Source organism: Trachemys scripta, chromosome 12 (assembly GCF_013100865.1).
Source record: "Trachemys scripta elegans isolate TJP31775 chromosome 12, CAS_Tse_1.0, whole genome shotgun sequence".
In the NCBI taxonomy this organism is placed as follows: domain Eukaryota; kingdom Metazoa; phylum Chordata; order Testudines; family Emydidae; genus Trachemys; species Trachemys scripta.
The window spans coordinates 3,266,612-3,289,179 of NC_048309.1; the positions used below are offsets into that span (position 1 = coordinate 3,266,612).

A 22,568-nucleotide genomic window follows, 5' to 3' on the forward strand; every position below is an offset into this window, starting at 1 on the left:
GATTGTTCTATACAGAGCAAACCTGCTAGTAACATCCACCTAGAGGGCAAAAGCAGATGCCAGCTGTCCCTCAACAAATGTGGACAATTTCATGCGTCACATTAGAAAGGGTCAGAAGACATTTTCCTATTTTTTAATGGTCACTTTCACAATAATTTACAACGTTTGCCGTTACGTACATCATATAGCCATTTAATCATGAAAAATGCTAATTCATTCAACCCCCGGTAGGTCTGCCATCCACTCCCCTGCCTCTGTTGTGCTCGATGCACCTAGCCAAGCACGTTTCTCACGCTGAACTTGGGGAGCCCGCTGACCCCTCCCCCGCGCAGGCATGCCTAGTGCTTGTTCTCTGCTCATTGCAAGTACCAAAACTGAGGAACAGAAAACTGTGAAGCATCAGGGGAGGTAGTTACGGAGCTCGAGCTCTACGCTCACGCGTGACTAGGCCTGGAGAATGGGGTGCATGCTCTAACAACTCATGTGGTCACAATTCAGATACTTGCATCAGAGCGATACTACTGGTCTCAATATAGCATCTCATTAGCTGGTGTCACAAAGCCGACGGTTCAGCACAGCTGGCCGGCTCTGCACGGGCTAAGTCCAGAACACCGAGTCAGACGCGAGGGGTACTGGGACGTGAGGTGCACTAGGTGGCAAACCTGCATACGCTACGCCTGGCTCAAGCTAATCCCATTAGTCCCTCATTTCTAGGAGCACCGAATTCACCCCCAGGATTCGTAATAAAAGAAGAGACCTGAGCCCAAAATGCAAACAATGAAACAGACAAAGAGTAGAGGACTCCAAGTGTGCAGTTCTACTGGTCCTCAACAAATGTGAGGAAGTAAATTAAAGGGTTAATCTCTTCCCCACAGCCTTGAGCTACGCTCCGGCCATTCCTAGCAGCTCAACAATTCATTTTTAAAATTCCTTACCAAAAATCTCCACTTTGCATTAAGATCAAGTGGATCCGTCTTTATCACTTTTCACTTCCACAGCAGATCCAGCATCCTGCCCTCTTGGGAGCAGGCTGTACTCCCCAAAGCCACGGGGCAGCCCAGCACACAGCCAGGCAAAACTGCAGATAGACAGCCTCGCTTAATGGAGGGAGGAGAAAACAAGAGAGCAGGCTGGATGCTGTGCGGTAGAGCCCTGCACGGGGCTACTTTTTAACCCCGCTCTCGCTAGTGTGGGGGGTGGGTCCTGCAGGACTCCAGTCCCGCTGCAGAGCTCTACACTAGTCCCACGCAGGGCTCTCCAGTGAGGAACGTCAGAACCTGTAGTTGGGGCTGGGAGAAATCAGAACTTTACTTCTGAAAAAGGATGAGAAAAACACTAACCTTACACCTCTACATGCAAATCCAAGCTTTAACCCACATACCGCACAAGAGAATTGTGGCTCCCCGTGGCTCTATCGGCTAGTGCTGGTGTTACAGCAACGTCAGTGTCAGCCTGGCAATCAGAGCACCCATTTCTGGGATGGTTTTTATTGAACACACGGAAACAAAGGAAGCGTTTTGCATAAGGCCCGGGAGGAGCGAAGAGTAATGGGTTGCTATAAGTCGTTCTTCCCCAGCATGGACGGAAACTACTTCCTTTGAGCTCCCTTTCACCAGACCTCCCTCCTCCTCTACAGTCAGTAACGTGATCCATAAAGCAACCGTGACAACTTCAGTGGGAGAATTGCTGGCACAATAGGCTGCAGCCCCTTTCAAAACGGGTTTGTTTTGTTTATTCATTTTAAAGTCCACTGATCATCACAAAAACATGGGAAATGCAACTAATGAGAAAAAAGTCCAACCAAGATCTAAGAACCCAGAGCTACAGGTAGATGTGACACTGTGCTGCATGGCGCAGGTGCGCGTACAGGACGGAACGACACATGCGCGCAGCAGGTAGACGTGTGAAGAGAGATGGGTTCCATTATATTAATCGCTGGACGATAACAGCATTGAGCAGGTTGGCTTCCTTCAGGGTTTGGTCCTCGTCAGACAGCTCTTTATTCGGGAAGGTGGTCATGAGGACAAAGCTGGTAGCAGCCATCGCTGGCCGGGCATCTACTATGAAGAGCCGGATGTCACGGATGCTGTCCAAAGGGATCAAACACACAATGGTGACCCTGTTATTTCATTTACTGCACAAATGTGTGGGAAACAGACTACCCTTACCTCTCTTCCCGAAGATGTAAGCCCCTGCAATGTCACGGCAGCAACACTGCCAGCAAACGGCAGAGGCCACATTAAGCAGATTTCACATTTAAACTACTTTTAAAGGTGACTTTTCATTTTCTGTTGCCCATCTATACAGACACACAAGTCCCCTGAAATAACACATGAAACTGCTTTCTACCTATTACAAGTGAGGCTAAAGGCTTTGAGCATAAGTTGTGGTCACAACTAAATAGTCTTTGGGCTTGTCTTCACTACCCGCCCGGATCGGCGGGTAGAAATCGATCTCTTGGGGATCGATTTATTGTGTCTCGTCGGGACGCGATAATCCATCCCCGAATCGACGCGCGTATTCCACCAGCCCTGGTAGGAGTAAGCGCCGTCGATGGGGGAGCCGCGGCGGTCGATTTGTCGCCGTCCTCACAGCGGGGTAAGTCAGATCAGATGCGTCGAATTCAGTTACACTAGTCCCGTAGCTGAATTTGCGTATCTGAAATTGATTCCCGCCCCAGTAGTGTAGACGAAGCCTTTGCAACTTCCTGTCTTAAACACGTGCAGTAGTTGGTGGCTGTACTAGTAAGTTTTTAATACCTGCAGATCACCATGGTGTCTGGGCACGTTGGTGACTCAAGAGATTCCTGGATGTATAGTTTGTAAAATGCTTTGGTATCCCTCCCTTCGGGACAAAAGGTGCCATGTAATTTATAAAGTGCTGCATGGGCAGGAGAGCAGCATTCTGCGTAAGTGCAGCAGATCACAGATTATCTGAACCCTTAGGGGGCATGACAGCATTGTGGACAACAAGGGGGCCAGGAAAAGAGATTTGTTTTCCAGTCTCCCTGCTTGAGCAGAGATGTGGTTCAATTCTCCTACACGAACTGGAGGAAAGTATGGGTGACCACCTGTGTTCTCCAAGACTGGCTGGCTGAGCAGGACTTCAGCATAGAAGTCACATACTTAAGTTCTACCGAGCAATGGACTCCATGGAATTAATTTTGCTCCTCCCGCTGAACCTGTTTGAAAGGAGAATCTCCTCTCTCAAGCTATCTGCAGTGAAGAGAGTGGCTAAGGAAATAAGTGTGTATTCAGGGTCAGAAGAAGTCAACTGAGCTAAATTCCTTAATAATCTGAAGATGTCCAAAGACCTTGGGATAATTTAGTTGGCACTACAGACAGTTACACTGATAATACTGAAGTGTTGAAATGAGAGATCACCGGCTCAACAGCTGTCACTGTTAGGCTACGATTTGTTTTCCTACCTATATTTAACAATTGCCAAACCCCACAGTAATTCTGCTCCTATTCACCTATACAGAAGGATCCCCAGAGCTCTCTTTAGCGGGCTAGCCAGGATTTTAACAGCTGCTCCAGCTGTGTACCATTCACAGTGTCACTCAGGCCCTCCCAGTTAGTAACCTGGGTTTCCAGTTGCCCTTGTACCTGTGGCTGTGGTTAAATTTCTGGACCAATCGCCCGCCATCGGCGAGCCGGATTTGGATGTTGGTGGTGGGCTCTGACTCATCAATGGTGATAGAAGAACTGGCTTTGGCTTCGTTCTCTGCTTGCTGTGCTGGAGAGCTGGTGCCCATCACCTGGGGGGCAGTGCTAAGAGGAGGAAAATAATGGAGGACAGATTTTATAAACCACCTTTTTCTGGGCCCAGGAATCAGGATTCCCACAAAAGATGCACAGTTGCAAACATATTAGCACTGAGAACAGGAACTCAGGAACCAACTGGTGACACATCAAGGGCCCTCAGACACTTACCTAATCTCCAAACCAATCTCTCAGAGCCAACAGATTATACAACCTCCAATGTCTTTCAATCCAACCCCCACTCAACCTCACCTAGACATTCCCATGCTCCCAGACATCTAATCATGGTCTCTACTACCTCCCCATTGCCTCGCTTCGCATTGATCTCTTCACGTAACTGCTAATGAGGGTGCACATCACACACAATATTTAGCATTTACAAACATTAAACGATTAATCACCACTGTGTTATCCTCTTTTTACACATGAGGAAACAAAGACTAAGTGATTGGACCTAGGCCACAGAATCAGGGTCAGAGCCAGGAATCAAACTCATGTTCCTGGCTCAGAGACTTATGCTCTGACCTCTGCATCACACTTTATATCTGCCATCAATGCCATTTTTCAATTGATTCACAGGAGTTTGCAATAGGGAACTAACAGCAAGGAGTTAAAGCCGGTCCTTCATATTTGTTAAAAACACCTACAACATTAAATGCTGTTAATCTTACTTATAAAATGCCACCTATTCCATCATCCTAACCAACAGCCAAATCAACTGCTATTTTGTTAAAGAAAGAAACCGTGTGAGCTCAGATGGGCTACGGCAGCAGATACCAAATCAGAACTTCTGCCTTCTCACCTGCCCAGTTTCTGCCCCTCTCCAGTGAAAGCCCTGAAGGCACCTTTGGATTTCACAAAATCCTCGTCACGGTGGTCCTCCATATCCAAGTTCACTTGTCCACCGCGTGCTAACCTGCGGAGCTCGCCTGGGACTTCCCTGGAAGCAAGAAGAATGTGCGTTGTAATAAAATCCACACACAACGAGCTGAAAGCTACCTTCTGCTGCCTCCTGACACACAGGCAGGCTCCTCTTCCGGAGCAGCTCCAAAGTGGTGCCCTCCCCCTGCCAATGGCTATAAGAGACACAGGCATGCAGAAGAGATTACAGAACATGCACCCAGATAACGCTTGCTTCCTATTTATGCTGCCCAGGGAACTGTCACCACAAATGCCAGTCCCATCATAGGCTATTAGAAACCTTCCCTCCTGTCCCCAGGAATCAAAGCATCCTTTAGTCGTCATCTCATCAGCTAAGCAGGATTTGCGGAGGACTCACCCTCCCAGGGCCTAACACACATGAAAGGTTTCTCGCACTAGCCTGCGTTTGGGATAACCTGCCTTTTGTAATCCTCAGGAGTCTGCATCCCACATATGGAAGAGCCTGTTCCCTCACTTCTAATCCTCAGAGTCTCACATCGCTTCATGGATGGGGCTGCTTCCACAGCTAAATACCTGACAGACAGGCAACCGCTGTATTTTACCCACCCCACGTTAAGAAACTAATGAGAATGCTTCAGATGAAATGATCTATTTAAATGAAGCTCTGATTCCCAGCATGCTGGATTTCCTACATTCCTATATTTTAGCATACAAGCTCTTCCTTCTCAGGCACACCCCATCAGAGGTCCCCCAACCCTCATGCTGCATACCCTCTACGGATAGACTCCAGAAACTGGGCATTGGATGGGTCCTGGTAGCTCCTCAGCTCCCCGTTGTCCAGGCTGAATCCACTCTTCCACAGCTTCAGTACAATATGTACCTGCAACCACCCCAAGCAGAAAAGTTAACTCCTCGTCAGTGTCTTAACAAAACACAGCAACGCCTGGCAGTGAAGAGCCTGAACATGCGGGGAATTTCAAAGAGAGGATTGTGCCCCAGTGGGGACTCCTCTAAGCTAACACAGACAAAAGAAAGAAAAAACATCTGCTGGCTGCTTGGTGGTATCACTCCACAACAAAGTCATCATCACAGATCACCCTCTTTTTGGCAGGTCTGCTTAAAAAGCCAAAGAGTGCATGGGACCTGGAGACTAAGGGCAGGTCCATACTAAGCCCCCAGTTCGAACTAAGATACGCAACTTCAGCTACGTGAATCACGTAGCTGAAGTTGAAGTATCTTAGTTCGAACTACAAGGTACTTACTGCGGGTCCACACGCGGCAGGCAGGCTCCCCCGGCGACTCCGCGTACTCCTCTCGCGGAGCAGGAGTAGCCGCGTCGACGGTGAGCACTTCCGGGATCAATTTATCGCGTCTAGACAAGACGCGATAAATCGATCCCAGAAGATCGATTGCTTACCGCTGAACCCGGAGGTAAGTATAGACCAGGAGTTGGCAACCTTTCAGGAGTGGTGTGCCGAGTCTTCATTTATTCACTCTAATATAAGGTTTCGCGTGCCAGTAATACATTTTAGAAGGTCTCTTTCTATATGTCTATAATATGTAACAAAACTATTGTTGTATGTAAAGTAAATAAGGTTTATAAAATGTTTAAGAAGCTTCATTTAAAATTAAATTAAAACACAGAGCCCCCGGACCGGTGGCCAGGACCCGGGCAGTGTGAGTGCCACTGAAAATCAGCTCGTGTGCCGCCTTTGGCACGCGTGCCATAGGTTGCCTACCCCTGGTATAGACGTACCCTGAGCCACACACGCACCCCAGAGGTGGCTCCTCCAAGCTCATAAGGGAACACAGTGGTCAGGCAGAGGAGAGAAGCCTGCACTGCCTCTGCTGCTGTGCCTCCTCTGGGGATACAGGGAATTTCATTCTCCAGTGCTTTCTATACACCACCTTTCAGGAGCATTAATTTCACAGCTAGAGATGTTGAGAAAAGGTCCTTGAGCTTATGCGGAGCTTCCAGGTTTTTAATTAACACGTCAGCAGAACACTGCCTACAGAACACTTGATTCTTCACTAAACCTACCCCGGGAGCAAAGCGCACTCTCCAGTCTAAGAATTGACCAAAGCGAGGCTTACTGCACCTCAGCCTTCTCTGTCCATTTCCTTCTCTGGGCTCGTCAAGAGGGAAAACAGACGCTTTGTAGCGAAATAAAATCATCCACTAAGGAAGATGTTTGCAAAGTTGTAAGGTGAGAGCTACTCACATCCTGAGCAGAATGCTGCCTCCTCTCTCCTGACACGTAGGCCGACTCCTCCTCCGGAGCAGCTCCCAGGCGGTACCCTCCCCCTGCAAACGGCTACAAGAGAGAGGCATGCAGAAGAGATTACAGAATGATATGCACCCAGACAACGCTCACTTCCCCTTCACGAACATCGCCATGTAAAAACATGGGCTTCACTGTCCCGGCAACATGGTTATCAGCTACATAACACAGCTCAAAGCTGCAGCTTGTTAGCCAACTAATCATTTGACACCCCGAATGAGCTTTTCTTGCCATTGGCACATATGCTAGATCAGCTCTAATGGAGGGGTTTGGATACAGCTGTCCTCACAAGATAATCCCAGCACTCACCAATATAGAACAGCTGTCACTGAGCTGGTGGAGGGAGAACAACTCCATTAAAAACAGGTTTAAATAAGGAAAGGAAGGAAGACCCCAGCATTCCTCACTTTTGCTCTGCTGCTCTCGCCGGAGTTCTTAGCCGGCCGATCAACAGCCACCGCTCCGTGCTCCTTAGCTCCTTTGAACAGATCCTCCACCAGCTCATTGGGGCTTTTCTTCCTTGGAGGGCCAACGATCTGCTGCCCACTTCTCTCCGAGCCCCCAGCATAAAACCTGAACAGAACAGACGTTTATTATCTAGGGACTTGGGGTTAGTTACTTGGACAAATGATTTTCCAGGACATGGACCTGAGAAGCCCCAAAAGGTTACAGGATAAGACTGAGTTTCAGGTCCCGGATGTGGCTGCCCACACAAACAGTTTTTGCTCTTGCACAGTTGGTTATTCTCACTCTCTCTTCTATAGTCATGCAATTTACTGGGAAGTGTTCATCGACTGGGGCCAATCACTGTAACTGATGCGAACAGAAAGCCATGAAATGTGGTCTCTGCCAGACTCAGCAGCTCCTTCCGTAACAGAGTTTGAAAAGCTGTGTATGAGCTAGTGACAATCAAATCATCTCCTAGCCTCAAAGCTCTCAAATTAACAAATGGGTGGAGGGGGGAGAATCTAGTCTAATGGGACTGGTTATCTGCTCTCCTGGATTCTATTGCCAGATACACCACCAACTTAAGTCACTGAACTGATCTGTGCCTTAATTTACCCATCTGTAAGAGTGTTTATATACTTGGCTACCTCACAGGGATACTGTATGGCTTCATTCAATTTGCTTTGCATGTCACCCGTAAACTACTTATAGAATCAGAGAAACGTAGGGCTGGAAGGGCCCTCGCGAGATCATCCAGTCCAGCGCCCTGCACTGAGGCACAATCAAGTAAACTGAGACCATCCCCGACAGGGTGTTTGTCTAACTCGCTCTTAAAGTCCTGCAATGACAGGGATTCCACAACCTCCCTTGGAAGCCTATTCCAGTGCTTAACTATCCTTATAGTTAGACATTTTTTTCCTAATATCGAACCTAAATCTCCCTTGCTGCAGATTAAGTGGATTATTCCTTGTTCTACCTTCAGTGGACATGGAGAGGAACTCATTAGTGTCCTCTTTATAACAGCCCTTAACATATTGGAAAACTTATCGAGTCCCCTCTCAATCTTCTTTTCTCAAGTCTAAACACGCTTAGTTTTTTAACCTTTCTAAATCTTTCATCATTTTTGTTGCTCTCCTTTGGATTCTCTCCGATTTGTCCACATCTTTCCTATAGTGCAGTGCCCAGAACTGGACACAGGACTCCAGCTAACGGCTCACCAATGCTGAGTATAGGGGGACAATTACCTTCTGTGTCTCTAACATTATTATGTTATTACACCCCAGAATATTAACCTTTTTAGCAACTGCAACACATTGTTGACTTGTATTCAATTTGTGATCCACTATAACCCCCAGATTTCTTTCAGCAGTACTACTTCCTAGCCAGTTATCTCCCATTTTGTAGTTGTGCATTTGATTTTCTCTTACTAAGTGCAGTATTTTGCACTTGTCTTTATTAAATTTCATATTGTTGATCCCAGACCAACTCTCCAATTTGTCAAGGTCATTTTGAATTCTAATCATGTCCTCCAAAGTGCTGGCAACGCCGCCCCCCCCCCCCCCCAGCTTGGTGTAATCTGCAAATTTTATAAGCATATTCTCCATTTCATTATCCAAGTCATTAATGAAAATATTCACTAATATCAGGCCCAGGACTGACCCTGCAGACCCCACTAGATATGCCCTCCTAGTTTGGCAGTGAACCACTGATAACTACTCTTAACTAGTTGTGCACCCATTTTATAATAATTTAATCTAGACCACATGTCCTAGTTTGCTTACCAGAATGTCATATGGGTGACATATGGGTTTTAGAGTCCGGGCTCCAGCCCAAGCCAGAACATACACACGGCTATTTTCAGCCCTACAGCCCAAGGCCTGTGAGCTTGAGTCAGTTGACCTGGGCTCTGAGACTTGGTGCAGCAAGTCTTTCTTTGCAGCGTAGACATACCCTTACTATTCTTCCCATCTTTCCCTTGCATCAGGATGGTTTCCTATTGAGCCCCTAATATTGGCTCTTTGAGAAACTGCCTTCTTTCCTGAACTCCTGTTGGGACCTTACCTACCAGTTCTGAGTTTGTTAGTCTGCTTTTTTAAGTCCATTGCTACTCTCTCGCCTTCCATTCCTTAAAATCATGAACTCTCATTTCATGATCACGTTCACCCAAATTGCCTTGAACCTTCAGATTTTCAACCAATTCTTCCTTGCTAGCCAGAATCAAATCTAAAATGGCTGTCTCACTGATTACTTCCTCCATTTTCTGAAACAAAAAATTGTCCTCTAATACATTCCAAGAACTTACTGGAAAAATAATACAGCAAAACCCAAAATATCCAACAGATGTCTGGGTAGTTACAGGCCCCCATTAATACTTGTGTTTTGCATATTTCTATTATTTGTTCTCGAAATGCCTCATCCACCTCATCCTCCTGATTTGTTAGTCTATAGTAGACCAGGACATCGCCCATTCCCCCACCCCTCCTTTTATCTTCATCCAGAGACTTTCAACTGGTGTGACTCTCACCTCCTTCTAGACCTCAGAACAAGAGTACATACTCAGGTACAATGCAACACCTCCTCCCTGGCCTATCCTTCCTGAACAAGCCATAACCCCACTATACCACCAAGTCTCTGTGATGCCAATTAAGTCATAATTTAGCTTATGGACTAATACTTCCAGTTCTTCAGGTTTACTCCCCATATTCCTGGCATTTGTGTATATAGACATCTAAGAGGTTGAGCAACTTCCCCCATTGCTACCCCTTTTGTTGCTTATATGACCCTACCATAATTTTCCATTCCTGCTCCACCCCACCCCACCCCCTCAACATTTAGTCCTCTGTTAACATCACTTGTTTTATACCTGACTGTGGGCTTTTCTCACCTGCCCCTTTTGAATCTAATGTAAAGCTCTCCTCGCTAGCTGTCATTATTGCTGTCACTGCAGGAAATTTCCCACTAACATTTCCTAAATGATGCTCAAAAGAAGGGAAAAACCCAGATGAGGGGAACTACAACTGCACTCCCATACAGCAGTGTCTCAAACAAAGACACAGGAGTGCTGGGGCTCGCTGCTCTAGCAAAAATGCAAACACTCATTGTGTAAGCCCTGAAATTAACTTCTGTTAACAATGGGGAGAAGGCCATGCATTCAGAACTGTACTGATCACCATTGAATTTAACATCTCACAACTCACAAACCAGTACAGGACATTTCTACAAACAGTGCTAAGCCTGTCCTTGGAGAAACCATTTTCATTGACTAGCCTTTCAGAATAAGACTCAGTGAGCATGAAAACGTGAGACTCATCAGTAGTGGTTAAAATACAGATTTAAATAAGGTTCTGCACAGTTCCATGCTCTCCCACAAGACAAAAGACTATATGGTTTACACATTTAACCGGAGACTGACCGTTGTCCCTCTTCCTCTTCATCATCTTCTTCTTGAGCATGAACAAGGTCTCTGAATGATGTCACCCGGTGGTCACTGTAAAAAGATAACCAAAATGAGAGCACACTTTCCCCAAAGAGATAGATCTATATCAGCCATGTAACGTGAACTATACAAGCAGGAAAGTGGCTGTTATGTTGTGCTCCTGTCCTCTACTATGCGTCTGGGTTAAGCAGCATTTATTTCCACTGAACTTCAGTTCTTGCACTAATTAAACACCCTCTATATACTGATCAAATGGCAGCTCAGAGGTTACAGGTACTATTGCTGTCCTCATTAACCATTCAGCAAAGCCGACCTGCTCTTTCCCTCTTGGGGACTGTTGTCAAAATAAGGGAGAATATCCTAATATCCTACACTTAGCCCCCCCCCATCTCAACTAAAATCAACAACATACACTCTTAGAATAATCTAAACATATCTAAGAGATCCCCAGAAATAAATAGGTTTGTGCCTTTTGTGTCTTTATGATAAATAAAGAAAGATCTGAAAAGTTTCTGTACAAGAGAAAAAAAGGAACCTGGATTGAAGAAAGCTGGAGTAGAAGAATTTCCGCACTTATACAGTGGATTAATCTGGATCCCTTCCAACCCTAGGGACCTGATTCTTCACTCCACTGGACCATCGAGTCACACTGGTGTAAAACTGGTGTAAGAGTGGTGAATCAGTCTCCAAGTATCTGAGACTCTCCCCATCACATATACAAATACCAGGTGGGTGTACGCACAATGCTTGAAAAGGGGTCACGAACACAACAAACGTAACAAATCTTCAGTCATTTCCCTGCAGATGTACTGGATTTAGGAACCTTTATTTATCCACAGAATAATTATGGCATAATCCCAAAAAATGTCATGTATCTTATGCTGCCCTGTTCTAGGGAGCCTCTGTTAAAGGTGAATGGAGTTCAGGTTACATGTCTATTGATCCTCTGTGCTTCTGTTGTGCTACCTGCTAGAGTGTTAACTGAAATGGCGATTTTTTTGTGATGTGGACACTTACCCACAAGAATCTGGATTTAGACCATTAAATTCATTTCACACAGACAACTAACCAATCAGATGATAACTCTCTGTGCTTCAGATCCCTCATCTGAAAATGGGGATGATATTTTCCTATTTCACAGGGATAGGATGATGCCAAATTCATTCAAGCTTGTAAAGTGCCTTGACATCCTCAGCTAGGCGGTGTACAGAATTGCAAACTATTCTAGAGAATTATAGTATTGTGCAGATCTCACCTGTATTACAGAAAATGTTTAGATCAATCTGCTGAGTTCTCTTCTGGCCCCAAAGCAAACTAAGATAAAATAATCCATTCTTCTTGAGCAATGAGGTAAAATCATTCTACACAGTTCTTTGGATAAAATGTGCAATCCCATCCAAGCTAGGGGAATAGAACACTGCTGGGGTTTTCACAAAAGCTAATGAAACTTACGAAATAAAGCTGAACCAGAATTCATGGATGTCTTCGCTGATAACTGTTATATAGCAATGCGATGGGCATAGTATAAGTACTTTGATAAGTGGCTTCCACTCCCACATATATAACTGCTTAATGAAGAGACCTGTATAATTTGGAAAGTTTCTCCTCACCTGGGTGCAGTGCCTCTGGACACAGAGCTGGCAGTTGGCGGAGGAAGCGTCACAATGTCTTCATCACCCCCATCCTCATAGAAACTAGCTAGAGCAAGCTGAAAGGACAGAATTACAGCAGGTTTTAAAAGAATAAGCCCAATCGCCTCATACATCATTGCAGTCACAAAGGTATCTATTGAAAAGATTAAGATACTGCATTTAGTTCGAACTTTTGTCACACCCAATTGCTTAAACCACATCTACTCTAAGGAATTTTACAAACCAGTTTCCATCTTCAGGAATCTTAGCAGAGACAAGGCTCATCTAGCAGCTTCCAGTTTTTTACTGCCATGGTAGGGGTTGCCTACACTCAAAAATTTACTGAAATGGCTCTTCTGGAATAACTCCTTGTGGGGATACTCTTAGTCCAGAAGAAGAGTGCTTGTTTCTGATTTAGTTTAATCTACTTCTAAAGTGGATTTAGCCAAATCTGAAAAAGGCGATCTTCTTCCAGAATAAGAGTATCTTCATGGGGACTTATACACAAATAATTATTACAGAATAGCTAGTTCAGTAAATTTCCAAGCGTACACAAGCCCTTAATTAAATGTGCTAGTGTAGACATGGCCAGAGGGTAAGTTTGCAGGGAAAAAGGCAATTGGTCAAACTGGTGATCACACATTCACTTACAATTTTCGGGTCCTGTTCACACCATGGCGGAATCTGTACTAGCAATAACTGGTTTTCACCACTTCTGACCAGGTGGATACCATTTACAGATCCTTCCATTCTACCTGACTGGCTAAATGCAGGAGTCTGTATCCTACACAACCTCGATTAAGCGTATTGCATAGACTTTGAATAGTTTCAGGCAGCTGGAATTAGGATAAACAGAGGTATTTTCAGTGCTCTTAATATATTTGAAAGGACCACCGCCTGTTTGGGTTAATCACACTTCTATAGAACCTTATACCTCAAGCTAACAAAACTCAGTGATAAATATTATTTACCTGAATAGGAGATTGCCTCAGCCAGTTACATAGAGATTTGTAAGGTTACAAAATGGAAGTGATTTGTCACCCAGTTCTTTCACTTGATGATTTGATCTGCCTCTAAAGAGTTTCAGTTCATATTAAAGTATAACAGGTAATGGGGGGAGGGGGGAGGCAGCGCATTACTGCACAATATTGTGAGTCAAGACTCTTGGCTCCATCACTGTGTGAACGTGGCTAGACAAGTCACTTCATTACTGTGCCTCGGTTTCCCTATCTGGATAATACTTATGCGGATGGTTCTGTGAGGCCTGATCAATGCTAGTAAGGAGCGTTGAGATTTTCAGATGAAACCATGTGCTAGAGAAAAGTGAAGGGAGGGCAGAGACTTGGTTTCTGTCATGCACCAGAAGCCCGCGGGGATTTACAGGCGATTAACTGCAGCCACATCCTGAGAAAGGCGCCAGCTCCAGGCAGGCTCCTGAGTGTCCCTCCCCGCAGCCTGCGGAGGACGCGGTCTCTGCGACGGCTTTGCACAGGGAGCCAGGGGCCGGTTCAGGGGGTGCAGCGCCGGGGAGAACAGGCCTGGGGGGGGGGCTTTACCGGCCCGCGCCCAACGAGCAGGAAGAGCGGCCGGAGCCCGTGGGGCCCGTGGGGGAGGGGGCCGGAGCCCGTGGGGAGGGGGAGCAAGGGGAGCGGGGCCGGGCTGGCAGTGAAAGCGGAGGAGTCGGGGCCGCGGGCGGGCGCCGGGGAGGGGAGGCTGGGTCTGGGGGAGAGAGGCCGCCCCGCGGAGGGAGAAGGGGGGGGGGGGCGGAGGGGGGGGGGGGGGCGGGGCGGGGGGGGGGGGTCCCCTCCCTGCCGGGATGACGGTGCGGTTCCGCGGCGGCCCCTCCCCCGGCGGCCCTGCCCGGCCCCCAGCCCGGCCCCCGGCCCGGCGCTACCTGCAGGTCCCAGCCCGCGGACTCCAGGAAGAAGCGGGCTCGCTCCTCCTCGGTCCCGGTCACGGCCACGAACTCCCTCAGCGCCTCCTGCCGATCCGCCATCTTCCCGGTGCAGCGGCCAAACCCCCCCGGCCCGCGCCGGAGGCCGCGCCTGGCGGGCCGGGCGTGCAGCACTCAAAGCCCTCCGTGCGGAAACGCGCGCCGCCCACAGCGCCACCTGCCGGCGCCCCGCGCCACCTGCCGGTCCCTGGGCGGGAGACTTCCGGCCGGGCGCAGGAGGGACACGCTGCCCTCTGCTGGGGGGGAGATGGAAACGCAGGGGCCACTGGAGTCACCAGTTCATAAACCTGCCCCTGTTCCCACGTGGGTCCCGCCCCACCAAGGTCTATGCTGGAGGGAGGGATAGCTCAGTGGTTTGAGCATTGGCCTGCTAAACTCGGGGTTGTGAGTTCAATCCTTGAGGGGGCCATTTAGGGAACTGGGGTAAAAATCTGTCTGGGGATTGGCCCTGCTTTGAGCAGGGGGTTGGACTAGATGACCTCCTGAGGTCCCTTCCAACCCTGGGATTCTATGATTCTATGCTGGGTGCTCAGACCCCTCCTACATCTAAACCCCAATCACACCCCCAGGAGCTGGGCCAAGGGAGGGAGAGACAGGGACGGTTCCTCTCCTGGGGTGCGTCAGGACCCCGGCTCCGCCAAGCTCAGGGGATGAAGGCTCAGTTCCCAGCTCTGTCACAGCCTCCACGGACAAACCACTCTCACCAAGAGCTTTAAAAGCAGCCACTGGTTTTGGGTGCCCAGCTTGGGCCCAGTTTTCAGAAACACTGAACACCCCACCCACACTGGGAGTCACCATGCGAATGATGCCCTCTCTGGAGTGTGCCCCAGACCAGAGCCTCTCCAAAATCAGGGGATGCTTTTGAACATTTTGGCCCCGATCTCTCTGAGCCTGAGTTCTCCTTCCATACAACGGGCATAATAACCTCAGCCTACCTCCCAGGGTGCCAAAAGGATACAGGCCCAGCCCCTCAAAGGTAGAGAACTCAGGCACAGGGACTACAATCAGTCGTTTGTGAGCTGCTCCGATACCACTGTGGCGGGGCCATCAAAGTCCCTAGGCAGACGTGAAGGTGGTCAGTAAAACGGTTCCCACAGTGGGGGAAACACTTCCACAAACAGAACCCAGACTTGCACACTCTCCCCGGCAGCATACAACCAGCCGGGTCCCGGGAGATAACGGGCAGTAAGAGCAGGTCACACTGCAGGTCTGCTCTGCAATACGTCCCGTGACAATGGGATCGGGGGAGGGCAAGTGAAGGACTCTGCACATCTGGGGGTGAATTCAGGCACCTTCAGAGCAGCTTATCTTAATACAGAAGTAAATGCAAAAAATGTCCTGCCTTCTTAGGACCCAGAGGCAGGAGGCTTCAGACCAAGGCTCAAAGCAGCAGAAAAGGCACAAGAAATCACTATAGATGGTCTGTGTTCCCTGTTCCCATGTCCCCCGGGTCCCAGAGCACAGCCCAGTATGGCCACCTCCAGGATCTGATGCTGCTTAAAGCAGAGGCTGGTTATTAACGGCCGGGCCAGCGAGTTGTTTCATTTTCACCTTATTTTGGGCTTTTATTTCTCACCAGATTCTTTTCCTCATCCCCATTCTACCCACATCAGGCTGTGACACCATTTCAGTTACCCGAGCCAGGTGCCTGCGGTGAATTATTAGTGCTCCGATAAGAGGGTTCTCCAGTATGGAAGGGAGCTGTGGTAGAGATTACACAGCCCCCACCCCCAACCTTCTCCACTCCAAACCTTTGGCAGATGCTCTCTGTGGCCAGGGGGACTGTGCTGCAGACACAGCTGACCTGGCCCTCCAGGCAAGCAGGGTGAGACCCATGAGCAGAGGGGACTCTTCTGCACATGGGGTTTCATTCCCCCAACCCCATATTTTCTTCCCACTCTTCTTCCATCCTGGCCCCTCTTGTGGACGGACACCAGTCTGCTGCAAATGGAGCCAAACCCTGAGTCCATGAGCTCCTGGATCTGGGCAGAGATTGGTCCCTGATCCTAGCTTTGGGTCTCTCAGGTGCAGGCCCCATGTCTGACCCCCTTCTGAGGGCAGTGGGACCCCACAGTCTGGCTGCCTCAGACCCCAGACCCAGTGCTTCAAGCCTCCCAAGCTCCCAGTGCTTAAACACTCTCCCCTAGAGTCCACGGGGCGGTGGGAGCTCTGGTGTCCAACTAAACCCTTCAGCAGGGCAGGAAAGCACCTAGCACAGGCTTAGCAAAGGAGATTCTCACCCACAGCCACGCGGGGGTCATTTGGGGGTGTTTGTTTTGAGCCCAAGGAATGAGGAGGGCTGGCAGTATTGTCAAAACAGCAGTCTTGCTAAGCCCCAACATTCAAAACATCCTGAGTCAGACCCCAAAAATCAGGAGACAGCCCTCAAAATTATGATTTTTTTTTTAAATGATGAATGGTTTTTGAGCTGTCTTCTGATTTTTGACACCCCACCACCCCATGTGTGCATGTCACATAGTGTTGCCAGTTTATAGCCGGGGATACAATTTTGGCCACTGCATCCCGACAACAATTAATTTCATGTGCCAGCCCCCACATCAGCTCTGCACCCCCAACCCCACCTCAGTTAATATCGTGCCCTCCAGCCCTGACCTCTGCCCCAGCCCATCAACTCTGCCTCACAACCCATTCTGCAGCGCCCAGTGCCCCCAGTTCCACACCAGTTAGTCAAGTAGCCTGCAGCACAGCAGGGGCCCTTTATAAGCAATACAGACAGCAACACACTGATCAGCCATTGCATTAGCTCGTCACTTACAGACACCTCACTCAGGGGGAGTTAAGGTTGCTGCTGCAGAGGGACCGCCAGCTCCCCAGGGCTTTCAGGACTGTGGGCATCAAACCCAGCTCTCAAAACACTAGGAAATGCTCAGTCCAAGTCCCCCCAGCCTATGCCCATAGAGAATGCTTGATTTTGTCCTTGACTGACTACATGGGACAATTAGCCCTGACTCTGTGGTAGGTCAGCCCAAGGACTCGGCCTGTCCTGGTAAGTGCAGCCCTCTTTGATGTGGTTTATTTTCAAAGGGAAGTGATTCCCGAATTCCCCGCTGCGCGCTCACGAAGGCAGGAGGCTCCCTGCTCGCATCAGCCCAGGGGGCCAGGGAGTTGTGCGCAGTGAGTTTGTTCTTCAGAGGTTGCCCGGAGCAGAGAGGCGGGTGATTAATGGGGGCGGGGAGGCTTCCATTTATTACATGTGTGTTGTGATCCACACAGTCAGGCCCAATGGCCTCTTCCCGGAGAACGATATGGTTTAAAACCCCCCTCTCCAGGGTGCTCCCGTGATTGGTCAGGGCAGACCCAGCGGTGACAGCACGTGACTAGTTCTTTCCATTCAGCTCACAATGTCACATCTGCAAAACGCCCAGCTCCTGCCAGCCCAGGGAGCAAGAGTCTGAGCGTCAGGGTCGAACCCGCAGGACTCAGGGGCGCTGCTGTGGGGCCACCGGGTCACAGCCGCACGGTGTGTTACACAGGAGTAAATTGCATTTCACCCCATCTGAAAGGAATAAAATCAATAATTCAATTTGTCATATTTGAGCTCTGCTCCCTGAAGTGAAGGTCAGTGCGGATAGCGCCGAGAGACGGGCGGAGGGGCCAGAAGCCAAGCCAGGAATTCCCTGTCAGCTGCTCCATCAGGAGGTGGGTGAGTTTGGTGGGTACATCCCATCAGGCCTGAGCTCCCTCTGCCCGACCAGCAGGGCTCACTGCAGGTGCATCCGTGGACTCGTTTCCTGGCCGGCAGGGACAGAGGCACAGACAGAGATGTTGGCAGGCGGCGACGGTGCGAGAAAACCAGGAAACGGCCCCCAGGCTGCAAAAGGAAAGAATCCAACTGATGAAGGAGGAGAGTCAGTCAATGACCCTTCCCTGAGCATTAACCCAGCCCAGTCAGGAGCTCCCCAGGCCAAAGGGCCACCAGCGCCTCACATCCCCGTGCTGGAGAACGTCCAGCCGGTAAATCATCGTTAGTCTGGTAGCAGAGGTGTTAATTCTCCATGGCCCATTGCTCCCGCCAACCCCACCACAGCCCAGGGCAGGCTGCGTAGCAGGGGAAGAGTGCAGGGGGCCCAATCCCCCAGCCCCTGCCACTGATACCCCCTAGCTCCTGGGACAAACACAGGGTGGAGGGTCCTGCTGCCACTTCTGCCTCTCCGGAGGATAGGGGGAGGACAGCCCTGCCGCTGGCCCTCAGGGGAAGAGGCCCCCGCTGCCACTCCTGAGCAGAGGAGGGGCCCTGCCACTGCTCCCAGGCAGAGGGCCCTGCCATTGCTGGGGGAGAAGGGGAGCCCCTGCCTGCCCAGTGTTGGTAGACACCCCCCAGCCTAGCCCAGACCACAGCTCTTGTGAGCCCATGTGCATAATCCAGCCCTGCCTGACCCAGTTACTCTCGTCTTCCCAGGAATCACTTTCTCCAGGACGGAGGCCGCCCAGCAAGTCGTGACCCCCAGAGACATCCAGAGCATAACGCTCCCTTCCTTAGGGGGCTTTGTCCCTGGGCTGCAGCATTAATGCCGCTCATGCTCGTTCCGGTGCTCTGCCCAGCGCAAACGACAGAGAAGCGACAGGTACCCTTTGCTCATCGTGGAGAGGAAGGAGAAGAGGAGGAAGGCGGCAATCAGCACCTTCTCCAGGAAGAGCCCGATCCAGAGAGCAGGGATGGCTAAGGGCCACCTACCTGTGGTAGAAAAGTATCAGATCAGCAAATGGACAGGAGCCCCCAGGGAGTTTCTGTGAAGTGTGAGAGTGGTACCTGCCCAGAGCCCCACCCCCACCCAGCACCCCCACACGGGCACAGCACAGACCGGAGAACTGCTGGTTCTCAGCCATCCCGCGCCCACTCCCAGGCCCCTGCCCCCGGCTCAGATCAGTCTGAGTCTACACCTAGCCCAGCAGGGGATGCTGAGACCCTCACGGGTCCAGGTTTTGCTGGAGAGATTTGCAGAGAGAAATTAACAGTTCATTCCCGTACGTCTCCCCCGTTGGGAAACACGAGACGAGAGGGGAAATAGCAAAAAGGGTCCCCACCCTGCTGTGCACGGCTTCGCACACACACATACACAAGCAGCTGCTGCTCATCTAGGTGTGTGGGGGTGGGGGCAGGAAGGGGAAATCTCCAGAGCAAATCAGAGCTAGAGCAGAATTCCCCCTGGTCCTTCCTGTACTGCAGCCCCCTCCGTACAGGCAAAAGTCTCCCCTGGCCCCACTTTAACACCGGCTCAGTCAACTCCCCGGTCAGTGTCTGGACCGAGCTGGGTTGTTCCCCGCCCTGGTCCCAGCCCCCGGTGGGGAGGGGCGTGGGGCTGGGGGCAGCTCGCACTCACCGCTCACAGACACGACGGTGCCAGCGCCGGATCTGATCTCCTCATCGGGTCCCGACCCCTTCATAAACTTCACACAGCGATAGATCCCGGCGTCCTCGGGGCGGGTGTCACTGATGCGGATGGTGAAGTCTGTGTAAGAGCCGCTCACAGCCCGCGTCACCCGGGGGAGTGATCCCACCTCTGCATAAACGAGCTGGCGGCCACTGCCCGAGCCCTTGAACCACTTCATGGGTCCCACTGGAACGAGCCCAGTCACAGAGCAGATCAGTGTGAGAGTCTCTCCCGGTGACACCAACACGGCGCCCTGGGGCTGCAGCAGCTGGAACTCCTGGGCCCCGGCCCCTGGAAGGAGAGAACAGGCCGGGCGGAGAGTGGGGAGAGAGAGATTTTATTTGGACAGCCTGAGCTTAAAACTCCAGACATTTCATTCATAGACTAGTCCAGCTCCTAGCCTGGGCTCAGCTCTTCTCCCCTCTCCCCCTCAGGCTTTGATTCGCAGCTGTTTGCAGCCCTCATCTTGGGCGGGGAGCCAGTGAAGAACGAACCAGGATTATGACACTCCCCTGCCTTAAATAGGTTTTACATATGGCGGGAATCCTTTGTCTCCCAGTGTGATTCCCACCTCCTGGTCAGTGGGAAAATACTCATATTCTTATGGAGTCCAGTATCAGGTGACTTGATCACATGACCCTGCAGCCATAACTCAGAGTTAGTTTGCAGGGTCCCCAGGAGGACTTCTCTGTGGGTGATAACCATCTTCTGGGACCTATTCTTCTCTCTAATGGCTCTTCCTCACAGCAGCCATCTAGACTGATTGCATGCTGTCTGGGGCGTTCCCCAGGTGTAAACACACTTGTAATGGATACATAGTCAATATTCCTAACTTCAGATACAGGCATGATACATGCATACACATAGGATAATCATAGTTAGTAAATCAGAACCTTTCCCATGATACCTCACATGACCCATCTCGCAGAAAATATATCTTAGATCTGCAATAATCACATCATAAGCATATCTCTATGAAGAATATGGGGCATAGTGTCACAACGTCTCCTAGAAGAGCAGGGTTTGCAGGGCTGAGACGAAGCACTGCTCAGCCACCCCTCCCAGACTCACTCACAGAGAGTCAGGCTCTTCAGTGGGGATTTGAAATTAAAAGAAAGACGTCCCTAGCTCACTGCAGAAATCTCCCTGTGACGAGGGGCTCCCTGGGGCGTCTCTTACACATCTAGTTAATGGCGAGACAGCAGGATTGCCAGCCCCAAACGTTAAAAAAATTAATCACAAGTCAGGCCCCCAAAATCACGAGATTGGCTTAAAAATCAGGAGATTAAAAATAGATATTTGGGTTTTTTTATTTCTTTTCTGGCTGATCAGCCTGTAGGGCACACTCACCTCGCATTCTCCAGCTTCTCTCCACAAGGAGGGTGAGAAACTTAAGTTAAAAATAAAATCATTTTAAAAAATGTTAAAAAATTAAACACAATAAAAAAAGCAAATAAAAATATAAAAAAGCAAAGCAAAGCTGGGAGTTTGCTGATTCCAGCAGCTGGAACTCTAAGAAACACTCCCAATATTGCGAGACTCACGATAAAATCATAATAGTTGGCGACACTGAGACTTTGTGCCCTTTACAGTCCTAGCCCGACAGGTCAGATTCCCCAGTTACCTGTTAGCGTTCTTTAAGGAGTTAGCAAAGGACGAGGCGAAGGGAATTCCTAACCTTTCTGACTGTCGCCCCTCAAGAGGAGGAATGCTTGGCAGGGCTAAGGGGTGAAGTGCTGCCCTGGGTTACGGCACTAGCTGGAAGCAAAGAGCAAACGGCCACAGCTCAGCGTGGGAAGAAGGTAAATGTTGGGGTGCCCAGCGCTAGGACAGGAGCTGGGCCAGCACTTTTTTTGAAGTGCAGTTGAATAGACGCGTGGCACCCTCGCCATTAATCAAGGCAATGGAGGAATGTGGCGAGCGGGACAAAGGCACCGTGCACCACACCAGCAGATCAAACTCAGCGCTCATCACTACTTATTCATTGTGCATCTGCGGTGTGGGAGCACGTGGGAGTCCCAGCCACAGGCCAGGACCCCGTTGTCCGAGGTGCTGCATGAACACAGAGCAAAATGATGGGCACTGCACCAACGAGCGGACAGGCTAAGGGTCTGTCTACACTGGAGCGGGAGGGCAGGATTTCCGGTCGCAGGAGACATGCCTCCACTAGCTTTGATTCAGCGAGTGCACTCAAAATAGCAGTGTAGCCCTGCCAGCAGGATGGGCAAGCTCCCCCAGGACGTACCTAGGGTTCCTATGGCAACACACCATTAGTCATCTCTCAATGCAAACCGGAAGGAACCGTTTAAAAACTCCATGCTGGTGGGTTACAAGCTAATTTGAACTGCCAAGAGGAAAACAAACTGTCTGCAGCACTGTGGCTAGCCAAAGGAAGACGTTGCTCTCTGTGCAGCAGCAGTCAAGCCAGAAAGAGGAAATCAGATGCTGTTAAGAAGGGATCAGACCAGGGCCGGCTCCAGGGTTTTGGCCACCCCAAGCAGCCAAACAAACAAACAAACAAAAAAGCCGCGATCGCAATCGTGATCTGTGGCAGCAATTCGGCGGGAGGCCCTTCGCTCCGAGCAGGAGTGAGGGACCGTCCGCCGAATTGCCGCCGAACAGCTGGACGTGCCGCCCCTCTCCGAAGTGGCCGCCCCAAGCACCTGCTTGGTAAGCTGGTGCCTGGAGCCGGCCCTGGATCAGACAGTAACACAGGGAATGCTGTCGTGCCACTATGGGAAAGGAGAAATAGAAAAGATTCATAGAAGGGCAACAAACT

The 22,568-nt window shown here is 49.9% G+C and overlaps 2 protein-coding genes across 4 annotated transcripts in view; both read right to left on the minus strand.

Moving 5' to 3' along the window:
• Positions 1 to 119: 119 nt before the first annotated feature.
• On the minus strand, positions 120 to 14,486 carry NSFL1C (NSFL1 cofactor). Its single transcript, XM_034786977.1, has 9 exons — positions 14,337 to 14,486; positions 12,422 to 12,519; positions 10,788 to 10,862; positions 7,336 to 7,501; positions 6,869 to 6,961; positions 5,417 to 5,526; positions 4,567 to 4,704; positions 3,609 to 3,773; positions 120 to 2,086 (listed from the first exon to the last, which is right to left on the minus strand). Exons 1-9 carry the CDS (start codon positions 14,436 to 14,438, stop codon positions 1,924 to 1,926), a joined length of 1,110 nt encoding a protein of 369 aa, XP_034642868.1. The 5' UTR covers positions 14,439 to 14,486; the 3' UTR covers positions 120 to 1,923.
• Positions 14,487 to 17,060: 2,574 nt separating this feature from the next.
• The window catches only part of LOC117885649 (signal-regulatory protein beta-1-like), an 83,378-nt gene continuing 77,870 nt past the window's right edge, over positions 17,061 to 22,568 (minus strand). The window contains exons 2-4 of one of the 3 annotated variants that reach the window (XM_034786982.1): positions 19,739 to 20,080; positions 18,987 to 19,092; positions 17,061 to 18,228 (exon numbers count right to left, since the gene is read on the minus strand). In XM_034786982.1, coding sequence (XP_034642873.1) covers positions 18,084 to 18,228; positions 18,987 to 19,092; positions 19,739 to 20,080 — 593 coding nt within the window. In that variant the 3' untranslated portion in view covers positions 17,061 to 18,083. Of the gene's footprint in view, positions 18,229 to 18,761; positions 19,093 to 19,738; positions 20,081 to 22,568 lie in introns of those variants that run through there. The other 2 variants (XM_034786981.1, XM_034786983.1) reach the window with 2 other exon arrangements.

Coding starts and splice junctions, on each gene's coding strand:
- NSFL1C (XM_034786977.1), bottom strand. CDS start 14,438: ATGGCGGATCGGCAGGAGGCGCTGAGGGAGTTCGTGGCCGTGACCGGG. Junction 7,502..10,787: donor GAAGAGGAAGAGGGACAACG/GTCAGTCTCCGG, acceptor TGTTCTGTTCAG/GTTTTATGCTGGGGGCTCGG. Junction 3,774..4,566: donor GAGGGGCAGAAACTGGGCAG/GTGAGAAGGCAG, acceptor TCCTCCTCTTAG/CACTGCCCCCCAGGTGATGG.